This window comes from Symphodus melops (genome assembly GCF_947650265.1).
Source record: "Symphodus melops genome assembly, chromosome: 19".
Lineage (NCBI taxonomy): Eukaryota > Metazoa > Chordata > Actinopteri > Labriformes > Labridae > Symphodus > Symphodus melops.
In genome coordinates, this window is record NC_136709.1 from 15441034 (window position 1) to 15456035 (window position 15002).

Below are 15002 nucleotides of genomic sequence, written 5' to 3' on the forward strand. Positions count from 1 at the left end.
TCACATTATATATTTTTTAAAATATGAATATAAAGATACTAAAACCCCTTTATTTTCCCTCAGTGACTTAAATGGGCAAACATTTCACAGATTTTCACAACAATAATGCATGCAACACTATCAGCACAAGAGTAAGGGCTGTCAGATGGAGTCTCCTTGGGGAGGATTTCCACTGTTTAGGCACACTTTGATTTTGCCAGCCCTTGGGGGTCACCCTACTGGCCTGGGGTCCAAAGCAGCTGCTTGGCTTTCCTATTGATATGCTGCACCTCTGAATGTAACCACAAATGTTCATACAAAAACTCTGCATAACCACCTATTAAAACCATTTTTAAAAGTGAGCCGTGAGTAATGACAGTGCAGATATAGATTGTATTATAAATAAGCATAGTTAGGAGTGTCGCTTTAGTGACTAAGTGGTGGAATTGTTGTAGCTGGTTTCCAGGAGGCCTAAGCGTTTCCAATATGGTGTCCACTATCTTTTGGTCTCATATTGCTACTTCAGAAACCAATAAGTTCTTGTCTGTTGGTAGCTAATCGGTAATTAGGTTGAAAACCCGTTAAGGACAGTCACATGATTGCATCAGCTTCGTATTAGCATGACGTCATAGCCACGCGAGTGTAGTGTAGCCCGGCGATACTTGAACATGAACAAGAACGCGACATAGTAAACAAAGGGCAATTTGTGTTTTACTCGGCATGTGGCAGTTTATCATAAGAAGAAAAAAAAAGCTTTATTTGAGTAAAATTACTTTATCGAAATCCACAGGCTATTTAAATATGACTATGTTATGTTTGTCCTTAATTAACACTGTTGCTCGGAAGTTATGATTATTTCAGCCAATAAATTGACTAAAAGGTATGCTTGGCATCCCGGTAGAAGGGTGGCAAAAAAGTAGGATTGGTTATTTTGGTACCATTCCCAATTTTTGGAAACATTTTTGGACCAGACCGCTTGATGGAAACGGAGCTTAAGGGGAAAATGACGCTGTGTAAATATAGCCAATAAACAAAAAGTAGAAATAAAAAGTCTCTCACAGATATATCTCTCATTACTTGATTTCTTAATTTAATGCTCACATACAGTACAGTATACACATATCCTTTACATCTCACAAACACAAAGGCAAACAGTTAAATACATGGATAACTTTAGCACCAGCATAGAGGACTGATTGGCTCAGCTGTCTCTAAAACTCTTATTCATAGTGATATTCAAAATAAAACACCTTAGCTTGATCTCACTAGGCATGGCTTACATGTATCTTAACAGCAGCATTCACTTACAAAGGTTAATTGGTTAAAAAAGGATGCATACTGTACACCTAAAGTGGTATACAAAAGCAGTTTTATATTATGTACCCATTTACATTACGGTTCGGGTGTTCTTCATGTAACATTTAGGTGTTTTGTGTTTTGAGAATTTCTGTTTTAACACTGATAAAAACATAAAAACATCAATTAAAAAGACATGTTTGTTTGAATATACAGTACATGAAGAGCCTATAGACAATGGGCATTTATTAATCTTGCATATTGAAACATAACTATATTGTTGATGTTTACAATACTCTCATTTGCTTTATATATTGTAAGAAGAGAGCACTTTCTATGTGTTTTCTTAAGGTTATATTGTTTTTAAATATTAAAATTATAATATAAAGGATGAAAAGTCCAATGGTTAACATTACTTTTTTTGTTAAACAGTAATGTGAAAAAATAGTATCAAAATGATTTTCTAAATCTTTTAATTAAAAAGCAATGCTGTAGTTTACGCACCATATTTCAGTACAGGATATGTTCTCAGCCTGGTAAACACGGGTAAACAAGATCTTATGCTGAGCATTGACAAAGTGAGAGTTTGTTACGGTATAAAGTGTTTTCTGTTATACATTTCTGGTCAGATGATGAGTACAGTGTATATAGAATTAAATCTGCATGCAGCAGACGAATGTGCTGCTCACAAAGGTTTGTGAGACCAAAATTCTTCTGACACTGGCCTTTTATCTATTACATGATGTTAACGTGTATGTCTGAAATGCTTTTTACAATCGGATGGTTTTTCGTTTAAAATCTGTACCAAAAAGTAGACTAAGCATGTAAGAGAAGAGAGAGATGAATTTATCTCTTCATGACATCACGGAAATCTTCAGAAAAGTGTGTGAAGAGGGTTGAACTTCGGACTCCAGGTTTGTGAGCCAATGGGAAAAAATTGATTGTAGTTTGGTTGCATGAATGAGATGGTTCGCTTCATGACAGTGTCTTTTTTGCAGCCCTTGATTTATATCAGATTTGATTATTCAGTAGTTCAGCACTTTAAAGAAGCAATAAACGATATCGGATATCAGTTATCCCCTGATTCTGCAGCTCCATTCTCTGAGCTTTAGAGCGAGTGTCAACACAAGTTTCCCATCTGGCTCTCACCACCTGTTTTTCTATAGCCTAAGCTGTTCTCGAAAAAAAGATACCTACACGGTAAGGACCAAGCTGGTTAACGTTTTTCGATTATTAAGCACCTAAAGACTCCAATATTTCCCTCAGAAGACCAAATGGAGCTTAGAGAGGGTTAATATTGTCGTTACATTCATCAATAGGACACAAAAATGACTCCAATGAATGATAATGTTTCAACTAAACTGCTGCATGTTTAAATAAAAAAACAGCGTTATGATGTGTAACTTTTTTCAAGCGGCCAACATGATTTCAGGTTAACATGAAGCGGTTTACTGAGGTTTACCTGTGAAAGAATCTGACTCAAAATGCCTGAAGAAATGTCTGACTTTGTTGTTTTATTATCTACGTGAAGCTCTTCCACACTGAACTCTAACCTTTGCATTGTGTACATAAATTAGTGAGATTAACTATAAAAGTGTTTTCTTTAAAGAAAGGGATGATTCTTACCATAAAGATATGATCTCATGCTTACAGACCCTAGTCTCTTTGCATTAACTCACACACATGGAGTCCAAGATTGAACCCTTTTGGAAAGTACCGTTTGATTGAAGAGGACAGATATTTTGAACGTTTTCAGAACTTAGTCTGCTTTAGTTTGTCAATGTGGTAGCAAAGCTTTAATGCTGGCCCGAGCTTCAGTCCAAGGTACTTCATGATCATGTCGCTCTTCAGAAGTAACAAGGCATTTCCATCGATCTCCTGAAAAAAGAGACAAGATGAGTTCAACTTGATGCCTGTACTGCACAGTAAATCAGCGGAGGAACAAGGAAGCCTGGAAAAGAAAACGTACATGTTTCCTAAAGATGTCTGCATGGGGGCCGAGAGCATGTGGGTCTGCGTCCCTGATGAACCAGACAACATCTTCCACAGACCAGGTGGAGGGGTCTTTATTGGGTGGAGCTTTAGACTCCTGGGACTCTGAAGATGTACTATAGCCTCCTGAAAGAACCAATGAAAGACGAGAACTTTATCTATGTACAGCAATTATATTAAAATTGAAGCATTCTCAGTTTTGCCTTCTCACCTGTCCGATTGCTTTCTGGGAATGTGTTTGGACTGTTAGACGACTGCCGGCACATGCTCATGGAGGCTGAGCCATTGGAGAACTGCTGCTGTGAACGGAACCCGTAGGAGGACTTTGGGGAGTACGACGAGCCAATTGAGCTAAAAGCAGAATCGCCGGGATCCACAGAATAACGTTTACCGTCAGACTGATCTAATTGGTAGTCTTCTGTTTCAGCTAAAGACAAGATTGGAGACACAATTAGCTTCAAGAGATGGATGATATCTGAATGGTAGCTTTTATTAGACAGAGTTTAGAAGTACCATCTGATTGGTAGCCACCACTGTGCTGGGTAATGGGCTGATCACTGAAGAGGTTTTCACAGTGCAAGCTGCGGCAGAGTTTCTTCAGGAAACGGAGCACATAGTCGATGCTGTTCACCACAGGGAGGCTGAGAAGGTGCTGCTTCCCATCAAATGTGGCTGGAAGAGAAAAAGAAAAAAACAACGAGAGTTTAGCTGCAATTCGTCACAAACGAAATGTTTACAAATGCAAATGTTTTCAACTCAGGAGCACCAAACAGAAATAAGAAAAAGAAGCTGTTGAGCAAATAGTAAACAACACCTGAGGGAGGTCTTTGTACAACACCTGATATTTTTTCTCCCCCGTAGCCTTGTGTGAGGAGGGTGAAGACTGTTTTCTGCTGGAAGGCGCTGTCGATGCAGCCTTGGACAGCTTGCTGGAGAACCACAGAGGGTCGATCGGGTCCAAAGTGATCGGGAAGCTGCTGGATCTTCTTCCTGTCCAGGTTGGGACCTGTGTTGGCCTGCTTGTTGATGTAGATACAGACTGATGGGGGGGGAAACAGATAGAGATGGTTTAAGGGATAGAAAAAGAGAAATTGATCATCATAATAAACTATCCATACCTTTTTACATGACTGGAACTGGATTGTAAAAAGCAAAAACACCTTAAATACTTGTTTTTGGGCATTAAAAGAGTTGTATATCCTACCTGTGAGCACCTGGGGCGTGGCAGAGTGGGGGATGGTGGCTGCATCCTGAGGAATGGAGCTCATATCGGGCTCAGGGGTGCTGCTGGGTGGAGATATAGCCAATGGTGTCATCACCATCCTTGGTTTGAGCTGCAGAGAAATAAGTTGGATTCATTTTTCTTTGACTAAATCATGATGGGATTAGGGATTAGAGAATAATCGGGATAGCAAAAAATGTGTAAGCTGTGGTTGTTTTGAAGCACGTGATGAATTGTGTTTGTGCATGGTCAAAAAACAGACATATTTTCTCTCCGGACATAGAAATGTTTACAGCATACAGATGTTTCGTCTTTTTCTGGTACACTGGGGTCCCACAAAACCTGAAGGGCATGGAGCCTGTGTGTCTGTGTCTTTCTGTGTACACATGCATTTTTAAACACACTGCATCCACACACACACACACACATACACACACACACACACGTACATAACATCTCATCCCCATGTTTCCCCCTCCATGTGGCTGACCTTGAAGCCTGGCTTTCTCCCTCTCTTCTTTGGCACTTTGAGTGGAGGGAGGGACTCAGGGTAGCGATTTGGAAAATCCATCTTGGCGACATTGCGGAGCGGGGGTCTCCCTCTTTTCCTACCCGGTATCTTCCCCGACTGGCTGGGGATGAAGGAGGGAGCCACTGCAGCTGATTGCATCTCACTGTTGTTGTTGTTGCCGTCTGATTTCTGTGCTGTCACTGCAGGTACACTCATTTGGAGCTGCAGACAAAGGAAAGAACTCAAGCTCAAGCTGCAGAAACCCAAAGAGAAGTGCACTTTATTCTTAGCATATCAATCAATCCGTCCTCGTCACACATTAGAGAGCTGTTAGCATCGATTCAGAGCAGCTTTGGTAAAGGTCTACAACAGGAACATGCAAACAGTTAAAGACTGCAGAATACTCAGCTGAGCAGTGCGGCTCAGAAAGCAGCATCAACCGAGGACAGTAATAATCACACAACACAAAAGGCAGCCATGCATAAGCTGAATGGGAAACAGCACCTCCATCCTGCACTGATAACAAACCAATAAGCCTGAGAGAGGGGGGGGGGTGTCTGTTACCTGCTGTCTTCTATTGTGAAAGCCCAAGAGCTGAGCTCCTTTTGTTTTGAATGCCAGGAGTCTAAAGGTGACTATAAAGCTAAATCCACAAAATTGCAGGGAAAGTCATCCTGCTCTTGCTGTTTGAGGCTTTGTCCCCTTTTGGTTAACACACTGCTGCTGCTGCTGCTGCCGCTGCCGCTGCTGCTGCTGTTCGGCACACAGGCTGCAGACATCTCATTAGTCTAATGCATTCAGCAGCAGCAGCAGCAGCAGAGGGAGGGAGGGGGGAAATTGACTTCACCATGACTACACAGCTATGAATTACCATTACGATGACAGCTTCCATCCTAATCTTTAACCAAAAAAAGGAAGAAGATGCATTGCAAAAAACTGGGAGCATGAGGCACATCTAGCATGCTACACAGAGTAAAGAAGCACAATTATACCTCTGAAATTATTCTTATTTTAGGCAAATTTGTCAAAGGATGCAATATGTAAACAAACAATCTACATTCAGCCGGCACTCACCATCCAAACAGATGTGGATTCTCCCTACGCTCTACTGCGTTTTCCTATATTCTCCTGTTCCCAGTAGCCGAGCACGGCACAGTGGATTCCACTGTAATACTGTATATTTGTGTGTGTGTGTGTGTGTGTGTGTACACCAGAGACAGACAGACAGAGAGTGACAGTGTGTGTGTGCAAGTGTGTGTGTGTGCATTAAAGAGACAGAAGAGCGAGAGGAAAAGAGCAGGGGTAAGGGTGGGGGGAGGCTGCGCTGTTGTCATGGCAACAAGCCTGTAAGCCCTGTAACACCCTGCCGGTTGTCTGCCGTGATGTTTGGTCTGCTCAGCTCTGTGGAAGTATTATTAGACTGGGATTCTGCCTTGAAATTATAATGAGAATATTCATTACAATTTTTTTTTCTGTTTCTGAGGTTTATTTGGGTCACGCTTTTGTGTGTTTTAAATATCATGCTCATTATTTAAGGAATGAATCCTGAATTGCCAGAATTATAAAATTCAATTATTGTGTTAAAAAATAATCATTATGTTAATGTTTACCACAAACATGCCAAGCATTTGCTGTTAAAAGCTTCCTTAATGTGAGGACTTGTTGTTCTTATTTGTCATTTCAGCAATTAAACTGAAAAAAATTAAACTCACTGTGAGCTACAGCCAGAGATTCATAATTTACATGATCTGACGTCACAGCAATATGCAATGATTTCAAGGAGAATTAATATCTTTCTAAAGCATGCAAGGGAATGAAATTGGTCTCAAAAAAATAAATAAAACACAAAAATAACTATAGTCACAAAGTAATTAAAATGTTAGACTCGGTAAAAGACAAACAATAAATAAAACATGAATGTGTTTGTGCTTGTATATGTTTGATTAGGAGTAAAGATATGAGTGAGGAATACCATTTTACACCAATGAAACAACTTTTCTTACCAACATATTAAAGTTATAGTCTCTTTATTGTCTCTTTTGTGATCACAAAAAAGATTCAGGACCCAGAGAATATCAGATTTTTCTGTCTTATCCACTCTACTTAAAAATATAATATTAATAGCCTTTATTGCTGCAACTCAGTTGAATCCCATTAAAATAAAACCCTGTATTGCATCAAATCTTTTATTATTCATTAATATCCTATCCTTATTATACTGCATACATTAGTGTATTTATTGTACAGAAATCTAATTATCTGTTGTATTGAATGATAACTTGGCTTTTCTTCAAAAATATACTTTGTTTATTTTACATTAGGTTTTTAATGTTATTGTTATTATGTTATTTTAATATTTTTTATATCTTATGTCGTTCAGTTGCTTTGATGTTGATAGTCTTGGTCACTTTTTATCCCCAATCTGCAATCTGTAAACGAAACTCCGCCCCCTGCTGGCCAACAGAAGACGCGCTTCCTTTTGTTGTGTTTTTGCTAATAAAGTTATGTTGAAGATATTGGAAACCAAGATGGCGGTGCGCATACCGCTGTCTCTAACGATGTCACCCTCAACTTCTCTGGGATGTAGACTTCTTTTTAAAGAGAAATATTCGTCCATAAACATGTTAAAATCCGTGGCAGAAATGTGCAGACGAGGTGAGGCTTTTTTTTGTGAGCTGTGTTGAAGTCGAAGTCGTCAATAAACAGATTGACTGAGAGAGAAACGCTGATTTATACAAAAAAAACTGATAAAAACCCATTATAGCTCATTTTTAACGAACAACTTAATACAGTATGCATACTCTAAAAAGACTACTTGACATTATGTAAGGTGTCAAGCTTCATGTACAAGCTCACCTTGTTATTTTCAGAGGTTTTACTGTGCTCTGTCACTTACTAACCTTTGGTCTCTATTTGAACTCTGCGCATTCATACAGACATTTTTCTAAAGGTCTTAAAGAGAGTACATCTATAAAGAGTACACATAGGAGCTAAAGAGGCTTTTACTTTGTGTGTTGTCTTCATGTTTTAGGTTACTCGGTGAAAGCCCAGCAGGAGGCGGAGGAGAGCCGGTTCAGTGGGCCTCTAGATCAGTACAGCGGACTGATCAGAGACGGGACTCTAAATGAAGATGAACACCAGAAAGAGGTGATGAAGACTCTGGACCAGCTCCACAAAACACTGAGAGGATACAGCAACAAACCGACCAGCATCTTCTCCAAGGTAGAGGAGAGTTAGAGAACCTGCATACCTCTGTTTATTAAATAATTAATCTAATCTAATATATATATATATATATATAAACATACATAGTAAAAAAAAAAAAAGTTGATTAGGTTGTTCAATTTGATCACTTAATAGTTGATCACTATTCAATCTTTTATAAACTCTTATATTGTTCGTAATTTTGTGTTTTATTTTTAACAAGCTTTTGCAATGCTAATGTATTTTTTTTCGAGAGAGAGAGAGAGAAATAGAGAAATAGAGAAATAGAGAGAGAGAGAAGCCTTCAGAGTTGTGCCTTAAGGTACATTTTTTTCCACTTGTTTCATTTTCATTTAATAAACGTAGGTCTTTTTCTGTTTCCGTTTGAATTTTTGCATCTTTATGAGCACATGGAAATATTAACTGAGTTTATGTTTGCCATGTCTCCAGATTTCAAGTTGTGTTTTATACCAGAATGCAAACAGGAAATGATCTGTAGTCTGTATTTAGAGGATTTTTTGTTAATGTGATGTTAAAGTTTGAAGTGATCTCTAATGAGTTATTTATTCATGTGGTTCACTCTGTAAACAGTTTGCTTAAAACATCCTGAGAATGAAAGTGAAGTCGTACAAAATGTTTGTACTTTTTATAATGAGAACCATGTGTTGTAGTCTGATGTGTTGTAGACTTTTATGTCGAGTCATTTTCTAACACCATGTGTGTTTCAGTTTTTCACTAAACCAAAGCCCCCGAAAGGTTACTACATCTACGGAGATGTTGGTAAGAAAGACTCTTCGCAGTGATTGAAATATGAATTCAAGTTGTTTGACACGCGTTTCCTTTACCTCTCATGTTGTTTCTTCTTTCAGGCACGGGGAAAACAATGGTGATGGACATGTTTTACTCGTACGTGGAGACTGAGAAGAAGAAGAGGGTTCATTTCCACGGCTTCATGCTGGACGTTCATAAAAGTGAGTGCACTTGATGTGAAACGCCGCTCACGCTCGAGCATCGTCACCAGTCAACAACCGCTTGTTTGCAAATAAGATGGCCTCGCTCTGAGTGAAGGTACAAACAACAACATGAATGATTGTGTGAGAGGGACATCCTGAGAGCACAGACCTTTGCAGAGGCTTTCTTTGTGAGTTGAATACAGTTTTTACTCTTCATTCAACTTCATGTTAACCCTTCATTGGCTCTTATTACAGCCTTTGAATGATGTTTTTTAATGGCCAGAATGTACTTGTCGGCTCTGGTTGATATTAAGATTTATTTTTGTTGCCCGATCTTCCAAACGAGTGCCTTGAGAGCCAAAGAGATTAAGAGGTGCGTTGATGTTTTCCTGAAAAAAATTAAAGGAATCTTTTACAGTCTCATTTTGTTAAATAAATGGTGGGAGAATCTTATTGTGAATCGTTGCATCCCTAGTAAACAGACGTATGGGTGTGTGTGGGCTGCTGAATCTTTAAGACTTAATTTACCTACTCTTCATTATCATCTTGTTTATTGTAAGCTCGTGTTAGCTGGTATTTATGTATTTTTATGGAACTTTTCCGACCTTGAGAATAATTTCTGCTGTCGGTCTTCAGGGATCCATCGGCTGAAACAAAGTATGCCAAAGAGGAAAGCAGGAAAAATGGCCAAATCCTACGACCCCATCGCTCCTGTTGCCGAGGAGATAAGTGAAGAGGCGTGTCTGCTGTGTTTTGATGAGTTTCAGGTCATCTGTCATGCTTAAAGGAAGCAATATGTAACCAGATGTTTACATTATTGAGTGTAACATTTGTTTGTGGTGAATCAGCTTTTATTTCTACGCATTACAGGTCACTGATATCGCAGACGCCATGATTCTGAAGCAGCTTTTTCAGAATCTGTTTCTGAACGGTGTCGTTGTTGTGGCTACGTCGAATCGTCCGCCTGAAGGTGAGGAACAAATGTTGCTACAAATCTTCAACATGTTTTTGTGTCTCGACATCAAAGCTGACCTCAGTGTGTTTATTCAACGACTGGTCCTATCAACGAAGGATTTATTTTGAAATTCTACAAAAAAGAATTTAAAGGAACCTTTTTTTTTTTATGTTTAACAATCTGTTTTTAGCGTTCTGAACATTTGAATTTAAAGATACATATGTACAAACAGTTCTTTAGCCGCTCTTCTCTCCCTCAGATTTGTATAAAAATGGACTGCAGAGGGTGAACTTTGTCCCTTTTATCGCTGTGCTGCAGGTCAGAAAGGAGACGCGTGTATTAAGAGAACATTTGATTCAAGTCTTTATTTTCCTCACACCTGTTGTTAATTGATGTGATCTATTATGTGCAGAAATATTGCCAAACTCTCCGCCTCGACTCTGGAATAGATTACCGCAGAAGGAACAGACCGTCTGCTGGAAAACTCTACTTTCTGTAAGAAAGAGTTCGAGTAAAAACCTACTGTCATTGCATGACAAATTGCAAGACTTTTTTTTATGTGCATGTTTTTAATGTGTGATTATTGTTTTTTTTCCCCATTTTCTGCAGCTCCAGGGAGCCAGATGTAGAAGCGACACTTGACAAGATGTTTGATGAGCTCGCCTTCAAGCAGAATGATAGTAAGCTGATTCATCTGTGTTACCTTTCATATTCTGTGATGTATTTGTTGTCCTGCAGCCCGTTTCAGAAAGAAAGTTCAACATACTCTCTGTTTTACTCTGAGCTCTGAGTTTTCAGTTCCACAACAGCAGATGTGAGTTTTTTCATTCAACTCAGGAGGTTCAGTATTTTAAAAAGACAGCTTTAATGGAGCCCGATATGAAAGTTCACCATGGCAACAGGTGAGAAAAAGCAGTCCTCTCGAACTAAACCTCCTCATGCGAACACACACGACGAGTGTGAACAAACTTTCTTGATGAAAAGTTCCACTGCTGCAGCAGCAGAGGAGAGAGACGGGGTGTGCTCGAGTCAGCATGCACGTTTGAGTATCTAGTAAGTAAATATTGAATCACTGTAGTGGGACTCCGTCTCTTTCTTCGTCCTCTGTACCACTTGTTTGGAGTCAACTCACAGTATTTGCAACGCGAGTGAAAAAACAGGACAACTTTCCTTCTGTTTCAAAAGGTTTTCTGAAAAAAAAATTCAAAGTAAAACACAGATTTAACAGAAGGTCTAACGCGCGGTCAAAAAAAACAACGCGCGGACTCCAAACTGCTTACATTACATCTTTACGACGTTAATCCAACTACGCAGTGATGTCTTAACAGAAACATCATTTATAATGACTAAATTATACCTTTTAAACATTGTGGATTAACATGAAGTTACTGAAAATCAGATTTCAATCATTTTTAACTAGATATTTGGAATCAATCAATTATATGCATATTGGCTCTTACAATCACCCTTAAAATATCCCAGGTAAAAACTAATAGAAAATGTATTTTCATTGAGGCTCGATCCAGCAGGAGAAAAGCGATTTGGCAGCAGCTGAAAATGAGAAATAAGAGGAAAGTTGGTCTCATGGTGGTACCTGAGTTTAATCATATTTGACTTAGGCCTGTTAAAAAAGTGTGCATTAGCTTTATCTCCGGCATAATGCTGGTTTCACACTCCTTCTCACCTATGCACCTATGTATATCCTGTTTAGTTCATTCATTTGGTCTAATGAAACAAACATCTCCTGACGTTAATGTAAGTCCCTGTGGAGCCCCTTTATCTCAAGGCCCCTCGATTGAAGGACACGCCATGTCTCTGGCTCTGTAAGAGGACGGAGGCGTAGAAAAGCCTGCGCCTGACTAGGTTAGGCTCACAGCCTCTGTTACCATAGAAACTGACTCTGAGCTTAATTGACCTCTCTTTCTGGAACGGGCTTGAGTGAGCGGACTTTCTGAAACAGAAAACTAGAGTTTCCCTCATTTCAGGGTCAACAGACCTAAACCTGCTCTCTGATGTGCCTCTGATAAACCTCCAACAGTAACTCGACCAAGAGTCCTGAATGTCAACAACAGGAAAGTGCGTCTGAACAAAGCGTGTGGGACCATTGCAGACTGTACGTTTGAGGAGCTGTGTGACAGAGTAAGTCTCTCAAATTAATGTCAAGATTTAGCAATATCGAAAAAACCTTCTATGCGCATCAATATATAATAATATTCTAAGATTGTTTGGCCTTTTAATGGATTGAAGTCTATCATAGTTTTGCTTTGCCTCTACTGTTAGTTAGCACTGTTTTTAAACAACAATTGTTGGGACTGACAATATAGTTTATCCATCTTCATTTGAACACATTTAGTGGTCTCAGCGTCTAACATGAAAGAATGAGCTTTTATTTCTTTCTTGAGTTTTGGTGTTTTTTGGGCTGTTGGATGGACTTAGTGTTGTAGTCAAGACCACACTTACAGAGACCAAGAGCTACATGAGAACACAGCGCTCAGAGACCAGAACAAGACCATAAAAATCATTGATCCTCCAGTGCGCAGGAGGCGTGTTTCTCACTCAGACTGTGACTCCAGGAAGATTGCCGCCGTATTCAAGAGCGATTTCGAACACTACAACACGACTTGAGACGTGCGTATAACGAATGAATAATGCTGTGATGATGTTAATGTTCCAGCCTTTAGGGGCCAGTGATTACCTGGAGATGTCCCGGCTGTTTGACACCATCTTTATACGACACATTCCTCTACTCACACTGAACAAGAAAACTCAGGCCAGGCGGCTCATAACGCTTGTGGATGCTCTCTACGACCACAAGGTACACTACTGATCCACTATACGTCTACTACTCATAACACTATAAAACCAAACTTAAGCTATCCCTGTAGGATTTTAACTATTGTTTCACGATGTCTCAGGTACGGGTGGTGATTCTTGCAGACCATCCACTGCAGGATATTTTTGTACACGACGGGGATCATGGTCATGACGAGAGCCACGTCCTGATGGATGATCTGGGGCTGAAAAGGGTGAGAGCGCAGACTCGGTTTTAAACCAGTTTTTCATGTTTGGGTTCGTTATTTCCTTGTAAATGTAGATTATAAAGCTGGCGAGAGCTGTTGTTGATTGGAGCTTTTAACACAAAGCACAAAGAGAGCCAAGCGTAGCGACAGAATCTGACAATGTTTTTTTTTTATGCCTTCATATCAATGCCACGTGTACAGTATAAGGTGTAATCACAGTATCAACGAACAAGTGGTAAAGAACACTGGTGAGTCAGGGTGATAAATTACTGTTTGGGTTTACACATGCAGCTCACCCCAAAACTTCTGGAGAAAATGGTCCAAAGTTTTGTGCATGTGTGAAAACAGCTATAGACCTAAAGAGTGATTTACTAAACGTGTGAATTGATTTTGATTCTTATTGCCTGGTGGGTCAACAGGAAGACGCCAGCAGTCTTTCGATATTCAGTGGAGAAGAGGAACTATTTGCCTTCCAGAGGACAGTGTCTCGACTCACAGAGATGCAGACTGAGGAGTACTGGCTTGAAGGAGACAGAAGCACCAAATCACAGGTGTAACATTCAGAAAGCTGCACCATTCTACACAGCCTCCATAAACTGTTCTGTGCTCTGCCAAACTTGCACAGACTGAACACTACTCCCATTATGGAACTCCGTCACAGTATGTGTGCAAACACTGTACAGAGAATATTATACTTAATGCCTTTTATGACTTTATTGTGACATTGCACTTTATGGATCATTTTTAAGGTGTCATATTGCTTTTAATCATATAGTGGTCCAACTATATTTACTTGTGTAAATGTGTGGAGAAGAGACGCACAACTTAAAGAAATGGATTCCTTAAGGGGTTGATTGAAGATTTGACATTTTAATCTTTGAGCTATGTACTGTTTTATGAACTATAGAAAAGCATGTCTCAATGAGTTCGACGTGATTCTTATACATAATTAGATACTGTACAGTGGTGCAACTATGTTTCAGAAAGTTTTTTTTTTTTTTTTTTTTTTTAATTCCTGATGGATGGTGAGATCTGGACAATACTGCATTTGTCACTTTATCTGTTGGATGGAAAAGGGCAAATAAATGTATCCCAGGGCTTCCAGGGGGTGCTTTATTCTTGTCTGTCTACTTTTAGGGAAAAAATATTTATGAGGTTAGACTTGCCCTTTTTTCTTTAGAGAGGACATATTTTCCCCCGTGTGCACCTTTTCAAACAGTCCCCTGTAGTCTTAATGAAACATCTATGCTGTGCATTGGTCAAAACATAACATGATTCAAGCACCAGAGGAGGTTGGTGACCCTGTATAAACCAGCTCTCTCCGAACGCTCCGTTTTCTTGTGTGTCTCTTTAAATGCAATGAAAAACCCCTGAGTTTTCCCGGTAGACATCACTCGTTCACTAGCTAAAGATGGAAGACCTACAGACAAGTTTTGCTCTGTGTTGTAAGACTTATGCAGACCACCAACTAAGGACTGGATGGATTTATTTCACATTGTGTGGGTCAGACATACAAAAACACTGTCAAAGTGGATTTTTTCAGATTATGTCCCCTTTAAAGACAGATATTTGTTTGCGGACGCCACTGCATTTCTAACCTGAGTTTATTTTCAAATTCCTTCTAAAAAGACCCACAAGACAGGGTATCAAACTCGCACAACAAGAAATGTGCGTCAAGAGCATGCAAAAACATTGCACAAAACAATCCAGCATATTTGATTGATATGTTCTTTATTGAGTTATTAAGCTTTACAAAAACTCAAAAGAGGCTGTGTGGGAATTTAATGTGCGAAAAAATGTATCAGCTGTGAATTAAAGAGTTTTTTTTTTGGTATAAAAGGACAGCTGTTGGTGTTTTGTTTAGTTCATT

The 15002-nt window shown here is 39.3% G+C and overlaps 2 protein-coding genes across 4 annotated transcripts; one reads left to right on the plus strand and one right to left on the minus strand.

The window, feature by feature from the left end:
- Positions 1-1047: 1047 nt before the first annotated feature.
- Positions 1048-8093, minus strand: LOC306840873 (sex comb on midleg-like protein 4). Of its 3 annotated transcripts, none has more exons than XM_079370448.1 (8): positions 8007-8093; positions 4980-5222; positions 4472-4601; positions 4106-4306; positions 3781-3939; positions 3479-3694; positions 3245-3393; positions 1048-3153 (listed from the first exon to the last, which is right to left on the minus strand). In XM_079370448.1, exons 1-8 carry the CDS (start codon positions 8022-8024, stop codon positions 3028-3030), a joined length of 1242 nt encoding a protein of 413 aa, XP_079226574.1. In that variant the 5' UTR covers positions 8025-8093; the 3' UTR covers positions 1048-3027. The 3 variants fall into 3 exon arrangements, with proteins under 3 accessions (XP_079226574.1, XP_079226575.1, XP_079226576.1); XM_079370449.1 differs by lacking the exon at positions 8007-8093 and adding an exon at positions 6075-6285; XM_079370450.1 differs by lacking the exon at positions 8007-8093 and adding an exon at positions 5565-5769.
- On the plus strand, positions 7492-14234 carry afg1la (AFG1 like ATPase a). Its single transcript, XM_079370447.1, has 13 exons — positions 7492-7655; positions 8032-8222; positions 8933-8984; positions 9074-9175; positions 9794-9924; positions 10028-10127; positions 10372-10430; positions 10525-10607; positions 10722-10792; positions 12151-12251; positions 12787-12927; positions 13028-13138; positions 13552-14234. The coding sequence occupies exons 1-13, from the start codon at positions 7505-7507 to the stop codon at positions 13687-13689; spliced, it is 1431 nt and encodes a 476-aa protein (XP_079226573.1). The 5' UTR covers positions 7492-7504; the 3' UTR covers positions 13690-14234.
- Positions 14235-15002: the final 768 nt, after the last annotated feature.